The following is a 14,884-nucleotide window of genomic DNA, read 5'->3' as shown; positions in this document are numbered from 1 at the left end:
AGAATGTATTGTAGAAAACAACTTTATTACAAGCATGTAGTAAGACAAATTAAATAAAAGAGTGTGCATGTTCCTGCATAAAATTCGGTTGATGGATTTATGACATGAATTTCAAACACTTATAAAATTTTGGACCAGCTCTGTCAATCAGAAGACTGTGTGTTTGTTTATTTCGTTAATGCTCATATATACTTAAACATATATGTGATAAATACAAAATCGGACGAACTAAATGAATGAAATCTATCGTTAGACAAAGGTTATCTTGCATATTTGAGTTCCTATATTGTGCAACAAACTGAAAGCACCATATTGTGTATGTTCATCCATTAGAGAAAGTAGATGGATTAAATTTTATTGTTTTTCACCTCTCTTACGAATTGCTTTCTTTATTTTAAACTTTTTCGTTAATTTTATTTAGTTTTCGTAAAAGCAAAGCATTTTCTACGTATTACTTATCCTTAAATTAAAATTTTTTACCTTCTAAAAAGGGCAGTCGTTAAGGTAAAAAATATTTGATAGTTTTTAAGAGAATAAAAGTGAGTTAAAACTGTTTTAGTAAATATATGCTTTTGCATTAATATTCATAAATATGGCGTGCAATAGTAAATTTTATTTGATTCATCCTTTTCCTCGAAAACAGGCATGAAAAAATATTTAATGCTTACGCTATAATTTAACATACTTTTATCGAATGTATTTTAAACTATAATACAAATATTTTTCATGGCTTCAAGGATAATTAAATTATTTTGGTAAAAGAACACTTCTTAAGGGGAATTTGTGTAATTTTTTTTTATTGATTTGTCATTATTTATATTATAATAAAGGTCAATGTGTGTGTGCGTATGTGTTGGCGCTCTACAGGCCAGACCGTTCGACCTACGCTACTAAATTTAGTAAGTGTATATCTTGGAGGATAGGGAAGGTACACCTCGGAACGATTGTAATTAAATTTTTAATTAGAATTTTAATTAATTAAAAATTAAGCGAAATTTTGGCGTTTTTCCACTATAAACTATGATTTTTCCACTATGATTTTTACATCAAATTGAAGTTCAAAAAATAATATTTTCAGTGATACTAATGTTTTAACCAACAAATTAAATTTCTTTTTTTTAATGATTTTTTTAAAAAAATAATTTAGTCATATTTTTTAACAATTTATTTCGTTCAAAATAAAACTAAAATTTAATCTGCACGAACACATTGCACATTAATGGGAAATAATCAGTTTTTATCAAGATGTTGCCATCCATGGATAAAGGCTCAAATACAAAAATAAGTTAACTCTTACTGGAAATTAAATAAAGAAAAATGTAATATTCAGTACGTGTCTGTATTTAATGAAGTAAATAAAAAATATAATATTTTCTAAAATAATGAATGCAAAAGAGGTTTTTATGATATTTTACAATATCTACATTATTAATTCAATAAATCAGCTATATTTAAGACAAACATGATTTAATATATATCTGTTCAATTCAGAACCCAACTGCTAATTTTTAAACCTTTAATAATAAAAATATGCGTGTTTAAATGGTCTAAATGAGGTAAATAATTATATTTTATATAACCTGAATCAATAAATACTCTAATAAATTATGAATGTTTATCTTTTATCTAGATCCACTGCTCTGTGAATCATAATTAACAAAGTATTTTTGAGACACTAATATTTTAAATGAAAAAAATTGCACTCCAATCAACTAAATCAGTCACTTAAACTGGCTGATTTATGAAAATTTGAATATCACTATACCATAAAAATGGACAATTTTAGATCATTTTATCGATTGTCTCAAAGAGCCCCAATCAGCGCCCATGGTTTCTCAAGACAGATTGACCTAAGTTTACGAAAATGTTGATTGTTCTAAACTATTCTATCCAAAACTTCATAAATCGATCAGATTTGATAGCAGAAGAGAGAAACGTCCATTTATTTACTTAAAAGTTGATGTGTCAAGAATATTTCACAAAATATGATTCCTTGGGAACATAGGTCTTTATAAAATTTGGACTTCAGAATTTTTAAAGTATACTTACAGACCCAAACAAAATAAAATATTGTTATTGACGTCATTTAAATGCTTTTGAAAGTAAAACTAAAAATTGACTTTAATGATGAATCTGAGAAAATTCTGATGAATAATCGAGATAATACATAAATTATGAAAATTACTCTGTAATGCCAATGATATGGGGTTTTTGAAAAGCTCCTAGGCTCGATGGCCTTTCATCTTCTATTCGACTAATATGATGGATGAGTATTAGACAATATATGTTGAACATAATTTTAGAAGTTTGTATTATTATTATTATTTTAATAGTCATATCTAATTACAGAAAAAAAATAAAAATAAAAAAGAGATTAATATTAATTAACTAATTACATTTTACCTAGCATTAAATAAATTACTCTGTAGTGAACATAAGACTTAAATGCTGAACGACTCGGTTTTCAGTACTCTTAATTTTTTTTTTTAAATGCATGGTTTAAGAATTTTTTTTTTCTATTAACTGCAGTTCAATCACTTGCACTTTAACTTGAAGTTGAAATTTTACGGGAGCTGGCAGAAAATTAGAAAGATACATTATTACATCATGGCTTAATACCTTTATAATAGTATGAGGGAATTATATGACTATCAAAATTTGAAGCTTCAAATTATTTCGACAGAAAAAATCTATTAAAAGAGAAATTATATAAAATATTTAATTCAAAATTTTAACTAGTAATAAGATTGGCGAACAAGCTGGTCGCAAAAGGTGGCTAGTCTTTGATATTTTTTGAATTATTGGAAATATGTTCTACAATTTTTAATATATTAGTTCAAACTCAAAGTAATATCTTGTAATAGTCATAAACTATTATTCATTACCAAATGAAATTAAATATTTCTGCTTAGAATTAGATTAAAACAAACTATTTTTCTGAGAAAAGTTTAAAGGGAAAAAAAACCCTTTTCTCGTATTTTCTCATTTATTTATTATTTCTAAATATTCTTTTATAATAAATCGAAATATATGAATCCAAAGATTTCAGTTAAAATAAACAAAAAAATGATAATGAAATAAAATAAAAATATTAATCAAAATTGAATATTCAATTATTCCTTTTTCTTAAAAATTGCACAAAATATTAAAATATTTTCGATTAAACTATTGTTAAAATATAACATCTAAGGATGACTATTAAAACTAATTGAATTATGTATAATGAAAAGAAAAATACTTCGTATGAAATTATGAAAGAAAAATACTTCGAAGCTTTTGTCTTTCCAAATGCTTTTAATGTATCTTAATATGAAAATTCAATTACATGTTTTATTCCAAAATATAACATTTTCCTCCAGGAACAAAATCCAAAAACGTTTAAGCTAACATTAATTCAAATGACCTGGCAGCAGAATTGGCGACAGAAGACGCCGTTGCCGGGTTCACTCCTCGAATTTGAGTGTTGCTCAAAAGTTGAAGCAGACCAACAATGCTTTCTAATAAAACTTCAATTTTAGCATCGCTTGAAGGCATGCCGGAGCTTCTGAGATTCGAGAAACTCGATTGAAGACTACGAGCAAGAACGTTAGCATCAACGCCATTGGGGCCGATAGCATTTGTTAGAGATGATGCTAGTTGACTAATTCTAGTAGCAGCGGAACCGGATCTTAATCCAACAGGTGAATTAAGAGCAGATATGACAGACACACCAGCCGATTGTTGAGCACCGGAGGTAAGCTGAGACGGCGCGCCACTTGGTCCAGATCCAATTGTGGGGCCGAAAGCGCCCAGTCCGCCAAAGCCAGATTGTTGTCCGAAACCGCCTTGTCCAGCAACAGATCCGGTATAGCCTGATGTTTGAGCGAAAGAACTTTGCCCTGAAACAGATCCGAACTGTTCTCCTGTGTAGCTTGTAGATCCTGATGTGCGAGTTGCAGCAGAACTGGTAGTAGAATCTGCTCTCTGAGAGTAACTGGTGGTCGAAGAGCTGGACGAGAGGAAGCTACTGCTTGAACTAATATCATTTTGTACGTTGCTGGTGTCGACATTCAAGCCAAGGTCTTGTGCCGCTCTTGATACTCCGTTCAAAACTCCTGACAGGACTCGGGATCCCAAAGTATCAACGTTGCTTGCATTGAGGACTCCAGCATTGAACAACGCAGATGAAAATGCTTGAGCGTAAGAAGAAGTGTCAGAACCCGCAGGCACTTGAGAGATAGCTTGTAACGCTACTCTGGAGAGGTTATTTCCATCGACACCGAGAGTACTGGCCAATGTCTGAGCTGTTCTCTGTACCACGTTGGAGGCTATCTGTTGGGATACACCTCTTCTGAGAACGGCTCTCATTGTTGATGAATTGGCAAGTGCGTTGGCTACTCTGGAGATCAGGCCGGCTGGCGCTCCAGTTGTGGGGCCGAAAGCGCCCGGTCCGCCAGCAGGTCCGCCAAAGCCAGATTGTTGTCCGGCAGCAGATCCGGTATAGCCTGATGTTTGAGCGAAAGATCTTTGTCCTGAAACAGATCCGAACTGTTCTCCTGTGTAGCTTGTAGATCCTGATGTGCGAGTTGCAGCAGCACTGGTAGTAGAATCTGCTCTCTGAGAGTAACTGGTGGTCGAAGAGCTGGACGAGAGGAAGCTACTGCTTGAACTAATATCATTTTGTACGTTGCTGGTGTCGACATTCAAGCCAAGGTCTTGTGCCGCTCTTGATACTCCGTTCAAAACTCCTGACAGGACTCGGGATCCCAAAGTGTCAACGTTGCTTGCATTGAGGACTCCAGCATTGAACAACGCAGATGAAAATGCTTGAGCGTAAGAAGAAGTGTCAGAACCCGCAGGCACTTGAGAGATAGCTTGTAACGCTACTCTGGAGAGGTTGTTTCCATCGACACCGAGAGTACCGGCCAATGTCTGAGCTGTTCTCTGTACCACGTTGGAGGCTATCTGTTGGGATACACCTCTTCTGAGAACGGCTCTCATTGTTGATGAATTGGCAAGTGCGTTGGCTACTCTGGAGATCAGGCCGGCTGGCGCTCCAGTTGTGGGGCCGAAAGCGCCCGGTCCGCCAGCAGGTCCGCCAAAGCCAGATTGTTGTCCGGCAGCAGATCCGGTATAGCCTGATGCTTGAGCGAAAGATCTTTGTCCTGAAACAGATCCGAACTGTTCTCCTGTGTAGCTTGTAGATCCTGATGTGCGAGTTGCAGCAGCACTGGTAGTAGAATCTGCTCTCTGAGAGTAACTGGTGGTCGAAGAGCTGGACGAGAGGAAGCTACTGCTTGAACTAATATCATTTTGTACGTTGCTGGTGTCGACATTCAAGCCAAGGTCTTGTGCCGCTCTTGATACTCCGTTCAAAACTCCTGACAGGACTCGGGATCCCAAAGTGTCAACGTTGCTTGCATTGAGGACTCCAGCATTGAACAACGCAGATGAAAATGCTTGAGCGTAAGAAGAAGTGTCAGAACCCGCAGGCACTTGAGAGATAGCTTGTAACGCTACTCTGGAGAGGTTGTTTCCATCGACACCGAGAGTACTGGCCAATGTCTGAGCTGTTCTCTGTACCACGTTGGAGGCTATCTGTTGGGATACACCTCTTCTGAGAACGGCTCTCATTGTTGATGAATTGGCAAGTGCGTTGGCTACTCTGGAGATCAGGCCGGCTGGCGCTCCAGTTGTGGGGCCGAAAGCGCCCGGTCCGCCAGCAGGTCCGCCAAAGCCAGATTGTTGTCCGGCAGCAGATCCGGTATAGCCTGATGCTTGAGCGAAAGATCTTTGTCCTGAAACAGATCCGAACTGTTCTCCTGTGTAGCTTGTAGATCCTGATGTTTGAGTTGCAGCAGCACTGGTAGTAGAATCTGCTCTCTGAGAGTAACTGGTGGTCGAAGAGCTGGACGAGAGGAAGCTACTGCTTGAACTAATATCATTTTGTACGTTGCTGGTGTCGACATTCAAGCCAAGGTCTTGTGCCGCTCTTGATACTCCGTTCAAAACTCCTGACAGGACTCGGGATCCCAAAGTGTCAACGTTGCTTGCATTGAGGACTCCAGCATTGAACAACGCAGATGAAAATGCTTGAGCGTAAGAAGAAGTGTCAGAACCCGCAGGCACTTGAGAGATAGCTTGTAACGCTACTCTGGAGAGGTTGTTTCCATCGACACCGAGAGTACTGGCCAATGTCTGAGCTGTTCTCTGTACCACGTTGGAGGCTATCTGTTGGGATACACCTCTTCTGAGAACGGCTCTCATTGTTGATGAATTGGCAAGTGCGTTGGCTACTCTGGAGATCAGGCCGGCTGGCGCTCCAGTTGTGGGGCCGAAAGCGCCCGGTCCGCCAGCAGGTCCGCCAAAGCCAGATTGTTGTCCGGCAGCAGATCCGGTATAGCCTGATGTTTGAGCGAAAGATCTTTGTCCTGAAACAGATCCGAACTGTTCTCCTGTGTAGCTTGTAGATCCTGATGTTTGAGTTGCAGCAGCACTGGTAGTAGAATCTGCTCTCTGAGAGTAACTGGTGGTCGAAGAGCTGGACGAGAGGAAGCTACTGCTTGAACTAATATCATTTTGTACGTTGCTGGTGTCGACATTCAAGCCAAGGTCTTGTGCCGCTCTTGATACTCCGTTCAAAACTCCTGACAGGACTCGGGATCCCAAAGTGTCAACGTTGCTTGCATTGAGGACTCCAGCATTGAACAACGCAGATGAAAATGCTTGAGCGTAAGAAGAAGTGTCAGAACCCGCAGGCACTTGAGAGATAGCTTGTAACGCTACTCTGGAGAGGTTGTTTCCATCGACACCGAGAGTACTGGCCAATGTCTGAGCTGTTCTCTGTACCACGTTGGAGGCTATCTGTTGCGATACACCTCTTCTGAGAACGGCTCTCATTGTTGATGAATTGGCAAGTGCGTTGGCTACTCTGGAGATCAGGCCGGCTGGCGCTCCAGTTGTGGGGCCGAAAGCGCCCGGTCCGCCAGCAGGTCCGCCAAAGCCAGATTGTTGTCCGGCAGCAGATCCGGTATAGCCTGATGTTTGAGCGAAAGATCTTTGTCCTGAAACAGATCCGAACTGTTCTCCTGTGTAGCTTGTAGATCCTGATGTGCGAGTTGCAGCAGCACTGGTAGTAGAATCTGCTCTCTGAGAGTAACTGGTGGTCGAAGAGCTGGACGAGAGGAAGCTACTGCTTGAACTAATATCATTTTGTACGTTGCTGGTGTCGACATTCAAGCCAAGGTCTTGTGCCGCTCTTGATACTCCGTTCAAAACTCCTGACAGGACTCGGGATCCCAAAGTGTCAACGTTGCTTGCATTGAGGACTCCAGCATTGAACAACGCAGATGAAAATGCTTGAGCGTAAGAAGAAGTGTCAGAACCCGCAGGCACTTGAGAGATAGCTTGTAACGCTACTCTGGAGAGGTTGTTTCCATCGACACCGAGAGTACTGGCCAATGTCTGAGCTGTTCTCTGTACCACGTTGGAGGCTATCTGTTGCGATACACCTCTTCTGAGAACGGCTCTCATTGTTGATGAATTGGCAAGTGCGTTGGCTACTCTGGAGATCAGGCCGGCTGGCGCTCCAGTTGTGGGGCCGAAAGCGCCCGGTCCGCCAGCAGGTCCGCCAAAGCCAGATTGTTGTCCGGCAGCAGATCCGGTATAGCCTGATGTTTGAGCGAAAGATCTTTGTCCTGAAACAGATCCGAACTGTTCTCCTGTGTAGCTTGTAGATCCTGATGTTTGAGTTGCAGCAGCACTGGTAGTAGAATCTGCTCTCTGAGAGTAACTGGTGGTCGAAGAGCTGGACGAGAGGAAGCTACTGCTTGAACTAATATCATTTTGTACGTTGCTGGTGTCGACATTCAAGCCAAGGTCTTGTGCCGCTCTTGATACTCCGTTCAAAACTCCTGACAGGACTCGGGATCCCAAAGTGTCAACGTTGCTTGCATTGAGGACTCCAGCATTGAACAACGCAGATGAAAATGCTTGAGCGTAAGAAGAAGTGTCAGAACCCGCAGGCACTTGAGAGATAGCTTGTAACGCTACTCTGGAGAGGTTGTTTCCATCGACACCGAGAGTACTGGCCAATGTCTGAGCTGTTCTCTGTACCACGTTGGAGGCTATCTGTTGCGATACACCTCTTCTGAGAACGGCTCTCATTGTTGATGAATTGGCAAGTGCGTTGGCTACTCTGGAGATCAGGCCGGCTGGCGCTCCAGTTGTGGGGCCGAAAGCGCCCGGTCCGCCAGCAGGTCCGCCAAAGCCAGATTGTTGTCCGGCAGCAGATCCGGTATAGCCTGATGTTTGAGCGAAAGATCTTTGTCCTGAAACAGATCCGAACTGTTCTCCTGTGTAGCTTGTAGATCCTGATGTTTGAGTTGCAGCAGCACTGGTAGTAGAATCTGCTCTCTGAGAGTAACTGGTGGTCGAAGAGCTGGACGAGAGGAAGCTACTGCTTGAACTAATATCATTTTGTACGTTGCTGGTGTCGACATTCAAGCCAAGGTCTTGTGCCGCTCTTGATACTCCGTTCAAAACTCCTGACAGGACTCGGGATCCCAAAGTGTCAACGTTGCTTGCATTGAGGACTCCAGCATTGAACAACGCAGATGAAAATGCTTGAGCGTAAGAAGAAGTGTCAGAACCCGCAGGCACTTGAGAGATAGCTTGTAACGCTACTCTGGAGAGGTTGTTTCCATCGACACCGAGAGTACTGGCCAATGTCTGAGCTGTTCTCTGTACCACGTTGGAGGCTATCTGTTGGGATACACCTCTTCTGAGAACGGCTCTCATTGTTGATGAATTGGCAAGTGCGTTGGCTACTCTGGAGATCAGGCCGGCTGGCGCTCCAGTTGTGGGGCCGAAAGCGCCCGGTCCGCCAGCAGGTCCGCCAAAGCCAGATTGTTGTCCGGCAGCAGATCCGGTATAGCCTGATGTTTGAGCGAAAGATCTTTGTCCTGAAACAGATCCGAACTGTTCTCCTGTGTAGCTTGTAGATCCTGATGTTTGAGTTGCAGCAGCACTGGTAGTAGAATCTGCTCTCTGAGAGTAACTGGTGGTCGAAGAGCTGGACGAGAGGAAGCTACTGCTTGAACTAATATCATTTTGTACGTTGCTGGTGTCGACATTCAAGCCAAGGTCTTGTGCCGCTCTTGATACTCCGTTCAAAACTCCTGACAGGACTCGGGATCCCAAAGTGTCAACGTTGCTTGCATTGAGGACTCCAGCATTGAACAACGCAGATGAAAATGCTTGAGCGTAAGAAGAAGTGTCAGAACCCGCAGGCACTTGAGAGATAGCTTGTAACGCTACTCTGGAGAGGTTGTTTCCATCGACACCGAGAGTACTGGCCAATGTCTGAGCTGTTCTCTGTACCACGTTGGAGGCTATCTGTTGCGATACACCTCTTCTGAGAACGGCTCTCATTGTTGATGAATTGGCAAGTGCGTTGGCTACTCTGGAGATCAGGCCGGCTGGCGCTCCAGTTGTGGGGCCGAAAGCGCCCGGTCCGCCAGCAGGTCCGCCAAAGCCAGATTGTTGTCCGGCAGCAGATCCGGTATAGCCTGATGTTTGAGCGAAAGATCTTTGTCCTGAAACAGATCCGAACTGTTCTCCTGTGTAGCTTGTAGATCCTGATGTGCGAGTTGCAGCAGCACTGGTAGTAGAATCTGCTCTCTGAGAGTAACTGGTGGTCGAAGAGCTGGACGAGAGGAAGCTACTGCTTGAACTAATATCATTTTGTACGTTGCTGGTGTCGACATTCAAGCCAAGGTCTTGTGCCGCTCTTGATACTCCGTTCAAAACTCCTGACAGGACTCGGGATCCCAAAGTGTCAACGTTGCTTGCATTGAGGACTCCAGCATTGAACAACGCAGATGAAAATGCTTGAGCGTAAGAAGAAGTGTCAGAACCCGCAGGCACTTGAGAGATAGCTTGTAACGCTACTCTGGAGAGGTTGTTTCCATCGACACCGAGAGTACTGGCCAATGTCTGAGCTGTTCTCTGTACCACGTTGGAGGCTATCTGTTGCGATACACCTCTTCTGAGAACGGCTCTCATTGTTGATGAATTGGCAAGTGCGTTGGCTACTCTGGAGATCAGGCCGGCTGGCGCTCCAGTTGTGGGGCCGAAAGCGCCCGGTCCGCCAGCAGGTCCGCCAAAGCCAGATTGTTGTCCGGCAGCAGATCCGGTATAGCCTGATGTTTGAGCGAAAGATCTTTGTCCTGAAACAGATCCGAACTGTTCTCCTGTGTAGCTTGTAGATCCTGATGTTTGAGTTGCAGCAGCACTGGTAGTAGAATCTGCTCTCTGAGAGTAACTGGTGGTCGAAGAGCTGGACGAGAGGAAGCTACTGCTTGAACTAATATCATTTTGTACGTTGCTGGTGTCGACATTCAAGCCAAGGTCTTGTGCCGCTCTTGATACTCCGTTCAAAACTCCTGACAGGACTCGGGATCCCAAAGTGTCAACGTTGCTTGCATTGAGGACTCCAGCATTGAACAACGCAGATGAAAATGCTTGAGCGTAAGAAGAAGTGTCAGAACCCGCAGGCACTTGAGAGATAGCTTGTAACGCTACTCTGGAGAGGTTGTTTCCATCGACACCGAGAGTACTGGCCAATGTCTGAGCTGTTCTCTGTACCACGTTGGAGGCTATCTGTTGCGATACACCTCTTCTGAGAACGGCTCTCATTGTTGATGAATTGGCAAGTGCGTTGGCTACTCTGGAGATCAGGCCGGCTGGCGCTCCAGTTGTGGGGCCGAAAGCGCCCGGTCCGCCAGCAGGTCCGCCAAAGCCAGATTGTTGTCCGGCAGCAGATCCGGTATAGCCTGATGTTTGAGCGAAAGATCTTTGTCCTGAAACAGATCCGAACTGTTCTCCTGTGTAGCTTGTAGATCCTGATGTTTGAGTTGCAGCAGCACTGGTAGTAGAATCTGCTCTCTGAGAGTAACTGGTGGTCGAAGAGCTGGACGAGAGGAAGCTACTGCTTGAACTAATATCATTTTGTACGTTGCTGGTGTCGACATTCAAGCCAAGGTCTTGTGCCGCTCTTGATACTCCGTTCAAAACTCCTGACAGGACTCGGGATCCCAAAGTGTCAACGTTGCTTGCATTGAGGACTCCAGCATTGAACAACGCAGATGAAAATGCTTGAGCGTAAGAAGAAGTGTCAGAACCCGCAGGCACTTGAGAGATAGCTTGTAACGCTACTCTGGAGAGGTTTTTTCCATCGACACCGAGAGTACTGGCCAATGTCTGAGCTGTTCTCTGTACCACGTTGGAGGCTATCTGTTGGGATACACCTCTTCTGAGAACGGCTCTCATTGTTGATGAATTGGCAAGTGCGTTGGCTACTCTGGAGATCAGGCCGGCTGGCGCTCCAGTTGTGGGGCCGAAAGCGCCCGGTCCGCCAGCAGGTCCGCCAAAGCCAGATTGTTGTCCGGCAGCAGATCCGGTATAGCCTGATGTTTGAGCGAAAGATCTTTGTCCTGAAACAGATCCGAACTGTTCTCCTGTGTAGCTTGTAGATCCTGATGTTTGAGTTGCAGCAGCACTGGTAGTAGAATCTGCTCTCTGAGAGTAACTGGTGGTCGAAGAGCTGGACGAGAGGAAGCTACTGCTTGAACTAATATCATTTTGTACGTTGCTGGTGTCGACATTCAAGCCAAGGTCTTGTGCCGCTCTTGATACTCCGTTCAAAACTCCTGACAGGACTCGGGATCCCAAAGTGTCAACGTTGCTTGCATTGAGGACTCCAGCATTGAACAACGCAGATGAAAATGCTTGAGCGTAAGAAGAAGTGTCAGAACCCGCAGGCACTTGAGAGATAGCTTGTAACGCTACTCTGGAGAGGTTGTTTCCATCGACACCGAGAGTACTGGCCAATGTCTGAGCTGTTCTCTGTACCACGTTGGAGGCTATCTGTTGCGATACACCTCTTCTGAGAACGGCTCTCATTGTTGATGAATTGGCAAGTGCGTTGGCTACTCTGGAGATCAGGCCGGCTGGCGCTCCAGTTGTGGGGCCGAAAGCGCCCGGTCCGCCAGCAGGTCCGCCAAAGCCAGATTGTTGTCCGGCAGCAGATCCGGTATAGCCTGATGTTTGAGCGAAAGATCTTTGTCCTGAAACAGATCCGAACTGTTCTCCTGTGTAGCTTGTAGATCCTGATGTTTGAGTTGCAGCAGCACTGGTAGTAGAATCTGCTCTCTGAGAGTAACTGGTGGTCGAAGAGCTGGACGAGAGGAAGCTACTGCTTGAACTAATATCATTTTGTACGTTGCTGGTGTCGACATTCAAGCCAAGGTCTTGTGCCGCTCTTGATACTCCGTTCAAAACTCCTGACAGGACTCGGGATCCCAAAGTGTCAACGTTGCTTGCATTGAGGACTCCAGCATTGAACAACGCAGATGAAAATGCTTGAGCGTAAGAAGAAGTGTCAGAACCCGCAGGCACTTGAGAGATAGCTTGTAACGCTACTCTGGAGAGGTTGTTTCCATCGACACCGAGAGTACTGGCCAATGTCTGAGCTGTTCTCTGTACCACGTTGGAGGCTATCTGTTGCGATACACCTCTTCTGAGAACGGCTCTCATTGTTGATGAATTGGCAAGTGCGTTGGCTACTCTGGAGATCAGGCCGGCTGGCGCTCCAGTTGTGGGGCCGAAAGCGCCCGGTCCGCCAGCAGGTCCGCCAAAGCCAGATTGTTGTCCGGCAGCAGATCCGGTATAGCCTGATGCTTGAGCGAAAGATCTTTGTCCTGAAACAGATCCGAACTGTTCTCCTGTGTAGCTTGTAGATCCTGATGTTTGAGTTGCAGCAGCACTGGTAGTAGAATCTGCTCTCTGAGAGTAACTGGTGGTCGAAGAGCTGGACGAGAGGAAGCTACTGCTTGAACTAATATCATTTTGTACGTTGCTGGTGTCGACATTCAAGCCAAGGTCTTGTGCCGCTCTTGATACTCCGTTCAAAACTCCTGACAGGACTCGGGATCCCAAAGTGTCAACGTTGCTTGCATTGAGGACTCCAGCATTGAACAACGCAGATGAAAATGCTTGAGCGTAAGAAGAAGTGTCAGAACCCGCAGGCACTTGAGAGATAGCTTGTAACGCTACTCTGGAGAGGTTGTTTCCATCGACACCGAGAGTACTGGCCAATGTCTGAGCTGTTCTCTGTACCACGTTGGAGGCTATCTGTTGGGATACACCTCTTCTGAGAACGGCTCTCATTGTTGATGAATTGGCAAGTGCGTTGGCTACTCTGGAGATCAGGCCGGCTGGCGCTCCAGTTGTGGGGCCGAAAGCGCCCGGTCCGCCAGCAGGTCCTCCAAAGCCAGTTTGTTGTCCGAAACCGCCTTGTTCGCCAGCTGATCCTCTAAAGCCTGACGTTTGACCGAAAGACGATTGCCTTGAAACGGATCCGGACTGTGCTCCTGTGTAGCCTGTAGATCCACTGTAATCTGAAGATTCCGTTTGACCGAAAGAGGATTGCCTTGAAACGGATCCGGACTGTGCTCCTGAGTAGCTGGTGTCAGCACCGCTGGTAGTAGAAGCTGCTCTCTGAGAGTAACTGTTGGACGATGAGCTGGAAGAGAGGAAGCTACTGCTGGAACTAATATCATTTTGTATATTGCTGGTGTCTACATTGATGCCAAATCCTTGTGCCGCACTTGATACTCCGTTTATAATTGCAGACACAACTCGAGATCCCATTTTGTCGATGTTGCTTTCGTTCAAGACGCCTCCATTTACCAAGGCGGTGGATAAAGCTCGAACGTATGTTGAAGTATCAGAACCCGCAGGCACTTGAGATATGGCTTGTGAAGTTATTCTTGATAATTCATTTCCGTTGATGCCCAGTGTACTAGCTAATGTCTGAACTGTTTTCTGTACGACGTTAGATACGGTTTCTCGAGATGCACTGCTTGACAGAATTGCTCTCATTGTTGATGTGTTCGCTAATGCGTTGGATAGTCTTGATACCAGTCCAGATTGCACGGCACCTGCTTGACTGTATGAACTTTGTCCACTTGTAGAAGTTTGTCCGAAAATAGGTTGTCCTGTATTTGAAGCGAACTGCCTTTCTCTGATGTAGGAAGACCCTGCTCCTCCACTGTATTGAGATGTCGCAGCTTGTGAAAATTGAGATCCCGAATTTCTAGATGAGGCTTGGTAGTTCTGGTCCGTTTCTTGAAACGATGATGAAACTGAGGAACCAGCTGCATATGAAGCACCTTGGTCTGGTATTTCATTGGTTTCGCTGGCTGCTTCTCTAGCAAACATTCTTATCAAGTCATTTATTTCGTTGATGAATTTCCTATCCACCGTGCCCATGACTGCTTGGAAACATTGTTCCAATGCTCCAGAAAGGGCCTGCGTCTTTACTGCAATGCTGGCCTGGTTGCCTACGTCTTCGGCAACGACTATTTCTGCCAGGGAAGAAGCAACTGCCATATTAATCGCCTTCAACTGCGCTGCAGAGCTTTTACCTTTGGCACTCGCTCCTTTTATTGCAGACATCAGTGTGTCCATAATGGATTCCAAGTCTTCTTTTTCTTGTTGAGGCAAGACATTTGAGCTGGCGATTTTGTTGATCAGACAATTCATCAATGAACCTGCTTTGGCTGGATTAGCCCAAGGGCTTCTCGACGAAGCAGATGACCAGCTTTGCGCCTCATCGTACTGAACTGACAGCAGTAGAATTGCAAAAGCAAGAGTAGGTAACCAACTCATGGCTGAATAACTGAGTTGTTCAACCGAACGTACTCCAATATGATATCCACCCTCCTTTTATACTGTAAAATTCGTGACTCCACGCAGGTGGAATTATTGCCAGCTCACCTTTGTTTTTTCTAGAGTCCAATTAGCAAATATTTCTCTTTGCGTCTCTGGATTCTTTTATGAC

General features: G+C 44.4%; 1 protein-coding gene across 1 annotated transcript; it reads right to left on the bottom strand.

Moving 5' to 3' along the window:
* Positions 1-3,303: 3,303 nt before the first annotated feature.
* Positions 3,304-14,735, bottom strand: LOC129957075 (fibroin heavy chain-like). The gene has a single exon (XM_056069215.1). The coding sequence runs from the start codon at positions 14,710-14,712 to the stop codon at positions 3,379-3,381; it is 11,334 nt and encodes a 3,777-aa protein (XP_055925190.1). The 5' UTR covers positions 14,713-14,735; the 3' UTR covers positions 3,304-3,378.
* Positions 14,736-14,884: the final 149 nt, after the last annotated feature.

This window comes from Argiope bruennichi, chromosome 11, assembly GCF_947563725.1.
Source record: "Argiope bruennichi chromosome 11, qqArgBrue1.1, whole genome shotgun sequence".
NCBI classification, from domain to species: Eukaryota; Metazoa; Arthropoda; class Arachnida; order Araneae; family Araneidae; genus Argiope; species Argiope bruennichi.
This window is presented reverse-complemented; position numbering and strand designations above follow the sequence as displayed.

What these genes read in the sequence shown, in the direction of transcription:
- LOC129957075 (XM_056069215.1), bottom strand. Translation starts at nt 14,712, where the DNA reads ATGAGTTGGTTACCTACTCTTGCTTTTGCAATTCTACTGCTGTCAGTT.